Consider the following 14,536-nt stretch of genomic DNA (forward strand, 5'->3'; position numbering starts at 1 on the left):
GAACAAAATAGCTTTCTTTACATGGTTACTGCCTGCCCAGGTCACCTGGACAACTGCAGGCACAACACAGCAAATGCACCTAAACAGCCACACACCTCCAAAGAGAAGCAGTCACAGTGCACGTGGGAACAGATCTCACTGGCAAAGGCCTGGCAGGAGAGGGAAATGCTTACTAGCCAGGCAAGAAGCAAAGCAAGCCAGCAAAACAGACACACTCATTTCCCTTGTTCCTCAGAGCAGTTAATTCAGACAGCAGAACTTAAAATAAGGACAGTTTATCAGCAATAGCTGCATCTCTTCCTTTCTGATACAGGCAAAAGAGCAGATCTTGTGCTGAGCTCTACAGATAAAGCTTCCAGCTGTAGCTTACTGTGGATGGAAGCTACAAAAACTGAAAGGAGAATTGGCTCCTGGAAACAGCTTCCTTTCTGCAACCCAAGTTATCCCATATATAACAGGGGCAGGCCAGATCAGGGCTATCTGAAAACTAAATACACATCCATAATAATCCCTCATCTTAATGTTCCTTTTCTACGCTACAGGCAGCAGCACTTGCACAAAGTGTCAGTACCTTATAGTACAATCCTCCACTATATAAGCTGCTTTTCATTTCCTCAGCAGTACACACACAGCACCTTGCAGAGACACCACCAACAGGGGTGCTCTGCTGCACACAAAGCCTGCCCAAGCATTTAGCAGGCACTACCTAACTGCACACGACATACAGAACCCACACACACGGCACAGCAGCATCTAGAGGTGATCAAGAGCAGAGGGGCTGGGTATGGGAAATGAGAAAGGCATAACACGACCTACCTACTTGCACTACTGCTATTTGCTTAACCTTGGCAGCCCTAACTCAGGACTTTCTAAGTGTGACTCTCTTCTTCCTTTACATTCAGCAGGATTTATAGTACACTCAATTGAGGGGAGCAATAAAAAAAAAAATAATGCCCCATCATAAAGGCAGGAACAGAGCACCACATCCATCAGAGCAACTGTTCAATTTTACAGAAGAAAAAACTCTAGTGGAGAAATTACTAATTTAAAGCTACAGCAATATACAACAGCTGAATGAAATCTCCTTATCAGGGTCCTGAGAACTCTTAACAGGCCATGCTTGTCCTGATCAGCCTCACCTGGGGCTCCAACACCCAGCCTTTGTCCATAGGCTCAGGAGCTCCCTTTAAGCCCAGGCTTGGACATTCAGTATATGCTTATCCTGATTAATAGGTGTGCCTGTTTTAAGCCTTCTCTCCAGCCTTACTTTCTTGATACTCTTCAAACCTATGTTGTAAGAAATCTTATTCCTAATTTTCTCTCTGGCTTCATCTTACAGACAGCCCCTTTAGACCTCAACATTACTTCTACCCTCTTTCTCTGCACTTTCACTTTGATCCTGCATAATACCTCATGTGGAACATAGCTCATAGATCAGCTTTCCTGGGACTGCTGATTAATCTTGTCAACACCTAGTTCTACCTGCCGTGTTCAAGCTACATAGTACTGCACTCTATTGCTGAAGCCACTACCAGGACTGAGATGGTCCGCAGCTACTGGTTTGTTATTCTCCATGCATCATCCTTTGCTCCTTCGGCTGCCTACCATTCTCCTTTCAGTGACCATATTTAAAATGGATTACAGCCAAGAGTAGACTGATGGGGGGAAGGCGTTTAAGTGGAGTGGAGCCTTTCCTCTTCCAATGCCATATGCACATTGCAAGTTTCATGCCAGAGATGTCCCGAGTTCCTGCCGCCTCCTCCCCGCGGCGGTCCCAAAGCCTGCCTCTGCCCCACAAGCAGCCTTCCCGCTCTGGTTGATGCCTTCAGGCAGACATAATCACAGCCACTGAACGGACCTAACTCCTTTCTCACCAGGAAGACATTTATGCCTCCCCGAACCCCACTCTGCTCGCCCTTCCCACCCGCACCGCCAGCCTACCGAGCGCCCGGCCCCCCAGCCCCCCTCACAGCCCTGCCAACATGGCGGGGAAGGCGGAGCCGGAGCAGCGCTCCCGCGCCCGCCTGTACGTACGTACGTACGTATGTGGCGCTGCGCACGCGTGCGCGCGGGCGGCACGTGTCGGCGGGACAGCATGGCGGAGTGGCGCGTGGTGCCCAGTGACCTCTTCCCGTTCGTGCTTGCCTTCCTGCGCGAGAACCGCTTCGACGGCGCCGCGCGCGCCTTCGCTAAGGAGGCGGCGGCGGTGGGCGGCGGGGTGAGGCTGAGGGGAGAGGAAGGGAGGCGAGGGAAGGGAGCGGAACGCGGCGCGGCCCAGTGGCCGACCGACTGACGCGTCTTCTCTCTTGGTTTAGAAGGAGCAAGACCCCAACGCAGCCTCCCTCCTGGACATCTATAGTTACTGGCTGAAGTAAGTGTCCCTCCGGCGGTGGCGTCCAAGCTTACTGGGGTGGGGGTTTAGAGGGCGCGGGCATGCTCTGCCAGGCTGCCGGGATCGACCAGCGCCGACCACTGTCCGCCCCTTGGATTTCCTCGCTGTAGGTCTCCGGCGGCCAAGAAGAGAAAGCTGGTACCCAACGGCTCCCAGGCGAAGAGGAAGCCGTCCTCCAGCAGCGATGACAGCTCCAGCGAGGAGGATGAGAAGCCCCCAGCCAAGAAACCAGGTGGGGTTTGTGAGAGGCCCTAGGGCAGGCCAGGGTTGTGTTTGGCATTGGCTCCTCATCTGGATATAGAGCTCGGCTTGAGCAGCTCATCTGAGGTGCTTCAACAGCTATCAAGGACTAGGTTTTCATTGACTGATTTATCAGAGGCAAAAGACTTGCAACAGACATGTGAGGTGCATTCGTCCTAGCTGAGGGAGATCTCTTTATCCAACTTTAATATAAGCACATCAGGGTTTGTGTGCACTAGGAAGTTTTAGCCATTCAGTTTGTCTCTTTTGGCTGAGACTGGTGGAGGCATTGGGCCATATTAAGTTTTGTAGGTGCTATAAAAGTAGCATTTTTATTACCTTGTCTCTATTGAGATTCTGCTTCCTGAACACTCACTAATAGGATGTCTTGGCAGGGTTACTCCAACTTGATTCAGCACGTTCAAATCATGTGTTGATTTAAATATTGAGCAAAACTTTTTTGAGTGTCTGTAGGTTGGACTGGTACTCTCCTCATGATCCTCCACCCACCCCCCCCCACCCCGTGCTATTTTCCAGGGATTCTCAGCTTCACTGAGAGCTTTAAAGGATGATTTCTTATCTTGCTATTTTAGGAAAACCAGTTCAGGCTTTTTAAGTGCTTTCACATCTATTTAAATATGCGTAATTTGACAAAATTCCTGCATGGCTGAGATTTATCAGGCTCTTCTGTATTGGTGGGCACTGTGACCTGTTTGATACAGTGGTCAGTACAGTAGTGATATCTTTTACTGCCAGAGAAATGCGGAGTATCCCACCTGCAGCTTGTGTGAGGTTACTGCCCTCCTTTCTCTCAAACCTGTGTCCTAGTGTTATCAAAAAATACGTCCTTCCACTGCACTTTGTTATGTGGTGAGCCATATTTTTCCCTTTTTATCTGGAGTTGTTCTTATGCCTTGCCTGAATTGTGGTGTACACTTCACTTGAGGCAAAATGATTTGTCCCATGTTAATAAAAGCAGTCAGTAACCAGAAGGGAGTAGATTTGGCTAAAACTGAAGAAACCAAGTCACTGTTATGAACTTCATTCATGGTTTAATTATCTTAGCATATCCTTTTGCCCTGATACACACTAGTGCAGGATATGGGTGCATGAAAGTTGTGAGTTAATTTATTATCAATATGTGTTTTCCCTTATTTGCAGCTAAAGCAGCAGCTGTGCCCAAGGCAAAAGCAGTTCCTCCAGCCAAGAAGGCAGAGAGCAGCAGTGAGGACTCCAGTGATGATTCAGACTCGGAGGAAGAGAAGCCAGCAAAGGTCAGCTTTTCTTTCCAGCCTCTTTCATGCACATTTGACAGTGATGGATAATAGCAAATTTGACCAGCAGAGTTCTCTCTGAAACTGGGCTCACTTTTCTTCAACTATGAAGTGCCTAGGCTTCTGCAGGTACAATGTAAGAAGACATTTCTGTACTGGATGGTGTGCCGTTTGAACTGGTGCTGTGGAAGATGATTTAATGTCCAGCACCCACTTTGATTCATATCCTGCTCCCTGCTTTATCCTCAGACTGCCAGGGCTTACTTTTTTTTTTTTTCTGGGAGAAAGATTTATTTACAGTCACTAAAAAAAGTTTTTACCTTTTTTTTTCATATGGGTGCATATCAAAAAAGCGAATCTTCTCTTTTCTTGCTGTAGTCAAGGTCTTGAGAAGCATGGGGGTGGGAAGAATGATGCCAGGGTGTGCTAGAGGAGACCATCCAGAGTTGCCCAGTCAGTGTCTTCTATCTTCAAATGAGTGTGGTCTGGAGAAGGAAGAGAACAGTGCCAGCCCCAGAGCTCTGCCCCATTTATGGAAGCAGAACAGAAGTGGAGTCTGAGGTGCAAAGGAAGTCTCCCATGGGCTGCTGGGAGGTTTTCAAGGGCAGAATTGTTATCCAGAGGAGAGTAGCATTTCCAAGTCAAAATTATAATCTCTTTCAAAGACAGATGTTTATATTATCTGTACATGTGTTCCACTTATTAGCCTCTTTTTCACTGTTTCATGGCTGCAGGGGCTAATAATCTTTCCCTCTTGACATTTAGAAAAGTGCAAAACCTGTGGTGAAGCCAGCTGGTACCAAAATCCTGCCTCAGAAGAAAGCAGAGAGTTCCAGCTCTGACTCGAGCAGCTCAGATGAAGAAGCACCAAAGAAGCAGCCACCAAAACCAGCAGCACCTAAATCAGGTATGTCTTACTGTGTATCGTGAGTCAAAGTGCAAAACCAAAAAAGCCAGGGCAGGAGTGATGTGGGCTGTAGCTACATGCAAAGACACACGTATTAACAGCAGTCTGAAAATCTGCTGACATTGCCGTTTGCACTCCATTCCAGTCTGCTTCTGATGTAGAATAGGAGTAGAACTGACTGCAAATAAAACATCTGGTCCCAGACGCTGCATTGTTTGCATAAGTAGCTGTAATCAGTAACCTTTATGCTTTCTCTAAGCTTGCACTAGGTTAAAACAATTGCTTTGCAGTACTCTCTTAATCTGCCGTATTGGCTTCCTGTGATTTTTTTTTTTTTTTTTTTTTTCTCTCTGTGATACTTCATGCTGAGTATAATTACCCCTTATCTACTGTAGCATATTTTCTAATGTCCCTTTTTGCTTATCTCAGAAGGAAGTAAAGTTGCCCAGGCAGCCACCAAGGCCCTCAATGGAAAAGCAGCAAGCAGCAGCAGTAGTAGTGAAGATTCTGATGAGGAAGAAACTGCACCAAAAAAGGTATATTAGGCTGTCAAAAGCTTTGTGAACACTGTAGAAGTCTAGTAAGACTGGGTTTATCTGTCCTGCAGGGCCTGCAAGATTCTTAGACAAAGGCACGGATGACACACATGCTGAGCACAGTGTTTGTGGTTCTTGTACCTTCTCCTTTATACAGTGGGATTATGTATTCTAGCACCTCTTTGTGCATTTGCTGTCTTCCCTAATACCTCCTTACCACTTCCTCTGCTCCTTCCTTTTACATGAAAATATATCACTGTGTCATAACCATATTGTAGTCTTTATTATATGTTCACTTTTGCATTTCTTTTGTGCTTAGCTATTTGTAATTTTGAGTTTTCCACTTGGGAGTTTAAAAATGTTTTCTGCAACACAAAAACAATCAGAGTTGTATTTAATCAGCTATTATTTAGCTATTATCATTATGTCATTTCAGCTAGTTCTGTGTCCCTTGATCAGAAGAGCCCCTCCTTAGGGATGCACGCAACAGAAAGCAGGAGCAGAGTGGCCAGAAAGATTATGCTCATACGTTTCTTAAAATTTACATTTGAGAACTTTCATTAATCTTTCTCACTTTGTCTTTAAAATTTGCTGTCTTACATGAGATGTAGAGTTAAACACGATCCACATCCAGCTCTTCCCGCAAGACTTCTATAACTTACTGTTTAATGTGAATTTCTTTTCTTCCTGTGATAAGGCTATTCCCAAGAAATCACCTCTGCCAAAACCTACAGCCACTCAAGCATGTCCAGGAAAAAACAAACGTGCCAAAGAAAGTTCCAGTAGCGAGGACTCATCTGACAGTTCAGATGATGAAAAGCCACCTGCAAAACAAAAGCCGAAGTCCGGTAAGTACTAAATATTGTTGCTGCTACGTGGGAGGAGGATGCTTTCTGCTAGTCTCACTGTCCTGAGAGAAGCATGCGCAGGGCACAGGCAAGTGTTGCTGCACACAAAGTTGCAGGTGGTGGTGGTACCATGAACTGGAAAATACAGTAGCTCTCTTCATGTGTGCTGTTGGGGCTAAGCTAACAATTCACCTCCTCCCTCAGCAAGGGATGGGGTGTGAGAGAGATTGTGACAGAGACTGCTTGGTTTGCATGTCTTCAGTGCAGGTAGCCTTTAAGTTTCTTGCGGGTTTCCTGACTGCTAGGATTTGGGAAGTAATTTGCCAGTGGTTTTGTTATTCTGCAGCTGAAGCAATTTAAGCATTTTTAAGGCTTTGAGAGTTTGTGAGGCGTTTTTTTCCTTTTCCTTTTTTTTTTTTTTTTTTGAAGTATCCAGGGCTACTCAGTTGCAGCCCAACTGATGGGCTAAATGGGCCTCTTCAATACAGTGCTTTTAAGATTCCAGTAGAGAGCTGATCTTTGTGGAGGATCAAGCACTGAAACTGAGTCTGGTCTCTAACTAGAGGATTTGAGAAGGCAGTAAAGGAAAACAGTCAACAATTGATATCTCTATTTGATGGGGTTTTTGAAAAGTTTTGGCAACACAAACTCCCATTCTTACAAAAGTGCAGAAGAAACTTCTGCAGAGATGGTTGGGTCAGTGAACGCCAAGAGGAGAGTTAAGTTCACAGTAGAGACAGGAGGTAGCAGTAGAGTGTGTGTATCCTTTCAAATAAACAATGAATAAATGGAGCCAAATAGCAGAAGTGCTTTATTCTCACTACAATAAATCTCTCATGTGCTACTCAGAATATTATGCAGGCATCTGAATGCTGTGTCTATCTTTGTAGGTCCATACAGTGCTGTACCACCTCCTCAGGCTACACAGACCAAGAAAGGCCTTGCCAAGGCTCCTGTGAAAAAGGCTGAGAGCAGTGACTCTTCAGACAGTAGTGATGAGGCACAGCAGGTGACCCCAAAGGGTGGAGCAGGTATGTTGTGAGGAAAGGACTCTGCAGAGGAAGTACTACATGGTGCAGACAATGTTTTAACAATGTCTTGGATTCCTTGAAAAAGCCGTTTGACTTTAGTCTATGTTGCCATTTGCTTCTCTGGAAACTTCTGAATAATTTGAAGGCATCCCAAACAACACTGGATACGATCTGTGGATCCAAACTATGTGCAGGTTGGAGTATTTTGGACATGTTGGTTTGAAAAGTCATCAGGATCTAGTTTAGCGGGAATAAGCCAGGCCTGTTACTGCAGCTGGCCAGGTACTTGCTTGGCTTCCAGTGTGCTGGCTGAATGACAGGTGCACTGAGGATGGAGCATCTGGAAAAATTTGCATCTTGGGACAAAGGTTTAATGTGGATGTGGCCTTTTAATTTTGAGCTTACTTTTGCAGGCAAAGCAGTAGTAGCTAAAACAGCGCCTGTCTCACAAAAAAAAGCTGTGACTACCAAGAAGGCTGAATCCAGTTCTGACAGTGACTCAGGTAATTCAAGACATAGTTTTGGGGTTTTTGTGTTAATGGTTTTATTGGCTAGGTTGCTGCATAATGGTGTACCTACTAAGATCCTTAGTATAGAAGCTCAAAAGCTTCACAGTCTCCATATCTAACAAGAATGTGAAGTTGGAAAACAGCAGTGTACTATGCAAAGTGAAGCCTGACCATGAGACACCATTGTGAGACAAATTGGCGAGTGCAGGAAGGTCTGTATATTGCTAGATTGAAAGGGTGGGGCATCATGCATATCAGGTTTCTCCAGGAAGGTTAATGGTTATATTTTTTGAGGATCTGAGTCTTGAAGATTTTTGGTTTCTGTTGTCCCATTGTGGTCGGGAGAAGTTTCTGAAATGAAAAACGTCATTGCCATACCAAGTTCAAAATAGACTCAAAAGATGCCCTCTCTTAATGTGACTCCAGAAATGGGGACAATGTCCTTTGTATCTTCTGTTCATCAGGTTTAACTTTGCACTGCTGTATTTCCCATACAAGTTCCCTATGTGCTACGTCTCCCCTCCTAGGTCAGGGTGCTTCAGTTGTGTATCTCAGCATCGCTAGTGCCACAGCAGGGACTGTAGGTGGCAGCAGCCTGTCTGTCTGCAGAAAGCTAGCATTTAGAATGGGTGTCTTCGCATATTCTAGCACTTCAGCAAGTGGCAGCAGTTATGTATTTTCTGGTTTTGTTGCCTAGTTTTTCAAAACCATACAAGGTTTTGATTACTGTTGTTAGTGTTCATAAATGTGGGAATAGATCAGGTTTAGCATTCCAGATTGCTGTGACACACAAAACAAAGGCATATTTCTATGCAGGAGTCTCCAGTCCATCCTCAGACTGCTGCTAAACATTTAATACAGGAAATAGAAAGCCTAAGTGAGATACTGCAGTGTTGCTGCGTCAGTTTCTCTGCCTTGTCAGTTTTATCTCCTTGTTTATTCCCTGTTCTTTGACTTTTACCACATATCTTCTTTTCTTGGTTTCTTCTCCCTGAGCTTGTTCCTCATACCTGTACTTTCTCCAGTCCCTTCTGTACCTCTTTGACCTTATTCTCCAAATATGTGCTTCCTTGTGTATGCATTAGTGAAAAACTTAAAACTGCATGTTTCCACTGCTTCCCAACAAAGAAGATATCTGGAAAGACAAATGCTGTCTCGACCATCCAGATGTTCATCAAATGCTGCTTACTGCCAGTTACCTAGTCGCTCAGCCCTTGAGCCACAACCCCTTTTGATTTTCACTTCCCATGAGCTCTATACTTACACCAGAAGTTCAGTCACTTAAAGAGCATTCTTTTTGTGTTTGTGTTTAGATTCTAGCTCTGAGGATGACAAGAAGAAGGTAGGGAATAAACTCCCAGCTAAACAACCTGTGCTGAAGAATACTTCGAAACTAGCAAAAGTAGCTGTCAAGCCTGGACAAGCAAAGAAGAACTCCAGTTCTTCCTCAGACAGCTCAGGTATTGGGGTAGGAGAAAAGGAAAATTTCCACATGCATGTTGTGCTTGCTCAGACCTCTGTGTTTCTAGGCAGGGTATGAGAGTGCAGTTGGACAGGAATACCTGTGGCAGTATTGTTTCAAGCAGCTCATGAAGTGCATTGTGTATCAACATTGAATCTGTATGTTAGCTTTATGTTCAAGGAATGGGGCTTAGCCTTGATTATTTTTTTTTCTTTCCATTCTAGATTCTGACAAGAAGGCCCCCGTGAAGCCCACAACTAAAGCAGCAACCCCTGCAACAAATAAGTCACAAGCTGTCACAAAGAAAACACAAAGTAGCTCTGATTCGGATAGCAGCTCCAGCAGTTCTGAGGATGCAAAGAAGAAGAAAGCCACTCCAGCTAAATTAGCTGGCAAAGTGGGTAAGCCAGTGTCCAAACCTTCTACCGCAGCTTCCAAAGCAGACAGTTCTGACACTGATAGCTCAAGCAGTGAAGAAGAAAAGAAGCCAGCAGTGAAACCAACCCCCAAGTCTACAGGGACAGCAAAAGCAACTGTGGGGAAGAAGGCAGCTGCTTCTAGTAGTAGCAGCTCATCCGATAGTTCCAGTGAAGAGGATGAGAAGCCCAAAAAGGCAGCAAAAGGGGCCCAGAGCAATTCTAAGACTGCTGTCTCCACAGAGAAGGCAAAAGCATCCACACCAGCAGCAAAGAACGTGAAGTCTAAGCCAGCTAATGGCAGCAGTAGCAGCAGTGAAAGCAGCTCTGAAGAAGAGACTAGAGAAGTCAATGGAGGTATTACCTATAGTCTGACAGGTACCGTTACTGAGCTGAACATAAATGAGAATCTTTCTTAAACAATATTGAGTCTAGTCTCTATGTGCTACTAGATTATGCCATCTGGTGCAGTACTGAGAAGGAATGGCTTGTTTTTCATTTGGTGTGATCCTTTTTGTCTCTATTGCGTATCTGCTGGCAATAGAATTTATGGTAAAGTTAGGTACACTTCTGTACAGTTGTCAGTTGCCATATGTGGATGCATATGTTAGTGACTGTTAGTGACAGCAAGGCAGAGTGCTGGAGGACATTGTGTTGAGTAGGACACCATGGATAATGTCCCAGTGCACAATCTCAATCTTTTTTCCTCCAGGAGAAAAACAGCTTTGAATGCACTAATGATTTGTGCAAGTGCGTACTGTAAGGCTTCAAGAACTAGTAAATTTTAAGAAACAGAACTTCAAGTGCACTAAATCTTAAATATAGAGGTACCCTATTCCACAAAATTATCTGTCTCCATTAGGCTAGGATGGCAAAGTCCTTGCTGACCCAGAATGGCTATTAGTGTCTGTTATAGCAGTCTGTTTTCTGGGTGAGATAATGCAGGGACTGGTTCTCTCTCACACGTGTCAAAATTGGGTTTGCATTCTGGGGGAGAGATGCCATTACCTTTCCCAATACTGCAGTTACTCCCTTTGAAGTTTTGCTGTTGTACATCTCACAGGCGCAATCGGGAAGAAACAAAAGAGGAAAGATGCTCAGGAGCCAGAGACACCACACAGTAAAAAGGCAAAGATCAAAGCCAAAACACCGCACACAGTTCCCAAGGTGAAGCGGGTGAGTGAGCATGGACTGTGGTGACTGCAGCCAGAGGCATTTTTGCTTCCTGAGCTGTTTGGGGCTTTGGGGGGTGGTTGGTCCCACAGCTTTAATTGTAGTTTTGCTACTTCTTCAAGCACTTGAACCTTGCCTGGAGAACCCTAGGGAGTGCACGTGTGTGCATAGTATTATTGTGGCAAAGGTTGATTGGATGTGCTTGCACAGGAGCATCCCTGAGCCACCTGATCTGAAGAAGGAAAAGGATTATAAACCTGAGAAAGATTAAGGTGACATGAGCAAGACTCTATATTTGCAAGGTGAGGTTGTCACTATGTGAATGTTGTGTGTGTATGCTCTACTCTATCTCGTTTTCTTTCTCTTTAACAGCCAGCCTCTCCATTCCGCCGTGTAAGGGAAGAAGAAATTGAGGTGGATGCCCGTGTTGCTGATAACTCATTTGAAGCAAAGGTAGAGTTAGGTATTGCCCACTACAGTGATGCCTCACCCCAGCAAATACTGGCAGAGCGGCCTTGGTGTGCCTGTGCGGAGCTTTTTTGGTGGAAATTTTTTCCACCAGGAGGTGCTGTTAAGTGTGTGCACTGGCAGAAGGTGCATGGGAGGGTGGTATCAGCTCCAGTGTTAATGGCGTGTGCTGGGTATGGTTAAGTGCAAAGCATTGCCTTGACTCTTTTGGGTAGTGACCTGAATTTCTTTTTCCTCTCCCCCTTCAACTCTCACAGAAAGGAGCAGCTGGTGACTGGGGTGAGAAGGCTAACAATATCCTCAAATTCACTAAAGGCAAGTCTTTCCGCCATGAGAAGACAAAGAAAAAACGAGGCAGCTACCGTGGGGGCACTATATCAACCCAAATCAATTCTGTCAAGTTTGAAAGTGACTGAGAATGTTTCCTTTGGAATTCATAAACCATCTGCTCACCAGAATGGCCTGGATGGGCTTGTGAACATTATGAACATCAAGCCTGCCTGGAATGCTACCTCCCCATGCCCATTGTGGGTCAGGCAGCTCCAGTGTAGGGATGTGGGAGAATGGTTGGCTTTTTTCCCCCTTTTGTTTCTAATTCTGGTTTAAGCCCCTAATTTGAAACCATCCTTGATCTGGTGTTATTGACACCACTAGGGTGACTCTCCAAGACTTAAATTTTCTGTGGTCTTATTTTAAAAGGCTGGCAGTGATTTTATTTTATTTTTTAAATTTCTGTTTTCATTTCAATTTCCTGCCAATCTAGTAGAAAAAAAGAAAGTAATTCTTCTGCATCTTAACCTTCCCCTTTTTCAGTCAGTTTAACTGGGATACCTGTGAAATGGCAAGTATTGTAACTTGGTTTTGGTTAGTTACTGTAAAAGCAGCAACTGATTTGAAGCCTTTGGCTGTAATCCCTACCCCAGGTGACATTTCAAGTTCACAGTTGTAGCATGACAGGGTTTCTCTATTCCGTTTCCTTTAATGGTGTCACCTTCCAGTAACTTCCTACCTTCCTCTTCTTTACACTCCTGTTGAGGCCACTAACAAGAGTACTTAGAGAAGCAGAGTCTAAATACACCTTAGTAGTTGAGTAACTGTTGCTTGCAGTTGGAAGTTGTGGGCTACTGTTAGGAAGACTAAGGTCTATAGTACTGCTGTGGCACTCCTTGATGACACTTTGGGAATGTAGCTGGGGAGTGGAGATGTTCAGAAACTCTTGACTGTATGCAGATTGTGACATTTGGCCTGGTGGGAGTGGCTAAGGAGGCAGAGGAGATAAAGCCACCTTTTCTACCCAGCTTTGTTTTTTTTCCATGTTTTTGTTTCAGAGGCTCTGACTGCACTGTGGCGTTACTCCTTGTTTTTTCTGAACATAAAACATGCCAGCTTATGCTTACTCCCAGCAGTGTGCTGTGCAGCTTGTTAGGAGTCGAGATGAATGTATCGTTAATGCCTTAAACTTCTGGTTTGGATCACTTGCTCTTTGAGCTGTTTTCCATCTGTCAGATCCCTCTCAAGGTAAATTGCATTTCCCCATAGCACTGGGGCAAATAAAGACTGGTGCTATAAGGTTTGAACATGTGCATGTTTGATACAAGGAGCCTCAAACAAGTTCAACAGTTTGCAGCCTAAACAGATACCATGGGCAACTTGAGATAATAATAATGTCTTACTGCTGTTGAGAGGAGGGCTTGCTTTCCCTGTAGTTGTGTGACTGCCTCCTTAGTTCTGGTGCAGTTTGCATCTCTAGAAAATGGTTCCTCCAACTACATTTTTTCCCCTGTTAGGTAGTTAACCCTGTCAGGGTTAATTTTAGTGGTGGAGCAGTCTGCTGAGCCCACAGCCAGTATGAATCGAACAGTGGTAGCGCATGTTTGGGAAGCCGGGGTAGAGGGCTGTGAGAACTGCTACCCCATCTCATGAAACTGCCACCCACCGGGTGAGGTTATGCAGGGCCTGATTTCCATGTTTCCATTCCCTCCCCAGAGAGTGACAATGAGAAGAGCCCTGTTGTTACAGGAAGCTACGTTTGTGTGCAAAGCAGTGTCACCTAATTGAGGGTTTAGATGAGTCTTGATGAGCCACCCACATATACATGAGCTGCAACTTGTTCCAGTGAACATTTTTCAGGACTTCTCTGGCTTGCACAATCAGTTTGGTGCCTGAATTCTAGGCTACAGTGCAGAGGGGTCCAGGAGGCCACAGTTATTACAAGAAATTAAGGATTAGAGGCCAAGGGAAGGTGGAAGATGTATTTTCTATCTGGGAATCTGAACATCATCTTGTTTGTGATTTGTTATTTGCCCTCTTTATCAGAACTTACATTTGGAGCTCTTAAACTTTCAAGAAACTTCTCTGTTTTGGGGGTATTTTAAGTCTAAGAATTTTAATGTGTCAGAAAAATAAAAATTGATGCTTTTGTAATCTGAGTGAATCTGGTAGTTAAAGGTGTGCAACAGCAGGTGGGAAAAGGGCTGAGGTAATGTACCACGGTCTCTCCATCTGTCTACAGCTTACTGTCTGCCTAGTTTTATGCTTACGTGCATATAACAGGCCTTCAGAAGTGCAAGGTGGCCTGTGCAGCTGGCTGTAGAGTGACTGCAAGAAATCTGGATAAAACTAGAAAAATGTTTGCTTATATCAAGACAAACTGAGGCTGTTCAACTGCCCATCAGAATACCTGGTTAGCTCTTCTCAAATACTGCTGTCAAAACAGCTGTGTGGCAGCTGGCAATGTAAGTAGCACCAGCCTATCGGAATAGGGAATTAAAGGCATAACTGAAACATTCTGTATATACCTAGTGCAAAGAAGTAATTTCCTTGTCCCCTTAGATGTCTTCCTCTGTTGTGGCCATGTGCGCAGGGAAAAGAAACTCCCTAATACGCAGGGCCTGGTGCAGGTCTTGTGTGCTGTAATGCCTATTTTGACCCTTTCTGCTATGCATAATGTGGAAAGGTTGGGAAGAATCACCAGGCAGATTCGGCTGTCAGCTGAGTGTTAATCAAGGCTTTTTGTCATAGCCTTCCACATCAAATGTGGTGATGTAGGAGAAGGTGTAGTGCTACCTGAAGTTGCAGTAGCAGATGCACAGAATGTCATTATCCTTGCTGGAGATCAGTACATGACTGAGCAAGTGTGACAGGTGCTGGGGTGGCGGGGAATGCTCTCTGAGATGCTCAGAGCTGTGTGATCTTCCATTTGCTTTGACACTCCTAGGGGAAAACTTTCACAAGCTTTTGCAGCAGCTCAGGCTTAAACGTACATCTCTTGTGCAGTCCT

The 14,536-nt window shown here is 44.9% G+C and overlaps 1 protein-coding gene across 1 annotated transcript; it reads left to right on the top strand.

Annotated features, from left to right (window-relative positions):
* Positions 1-2,048: 2,048 nt before the first annotated feature.
* On the top strand, positions 2,049-13,680 carry NOLC1 (nucleolar and coiled-body phosphoprotein 1). The gene is made up of 14 exons (XM_062606862.1): positions 2,049-2,218; positions 2,316-2,371; positions 2,503-2,624; positions 3,794-3,906; positions 4,672-4,813; positions 5,246-5,349; positions 6,047-6,197; positions 7,088-7,228; positions 7,642-7,731; positions 9,051-9,197; positions 9,424-9,972; positions 10,679-10,791; positions 11,161-11,241; positions 11,514-13,680. Exons 1-14 carry the CDS (start codon positions 2,096-2,098, stop codon positions 11,670-11,672), a joined length of 2,091 nt encoding a protein of 696 aa, XP_062462846.1. The 5' UTR covers positions 2,049-2,095; the 3' UTR covers positions 11,673-13,680.
* The last annotated feature ends 856 nt before the right edge of the window (positions 13,681-14,536 follow it).

This window comes from Pezoporus occidentalis, unplaced genomic scaffold, assembly GCF_034315485.1.
Source record: "Pezoporus occidentalis ecotype Australia unplaced genomic scaffold, CSIRO_AGI_Poc_V1 ctg98, whole genome shotgun sequence".
NCBI classification, from domain to species: domain Eukaryota; kingdom Metazoa; phylum Chordata; class Aves; order Psittaciformes; family Psittacidae; genus Pezoporus; species Pezoporus occidentalis.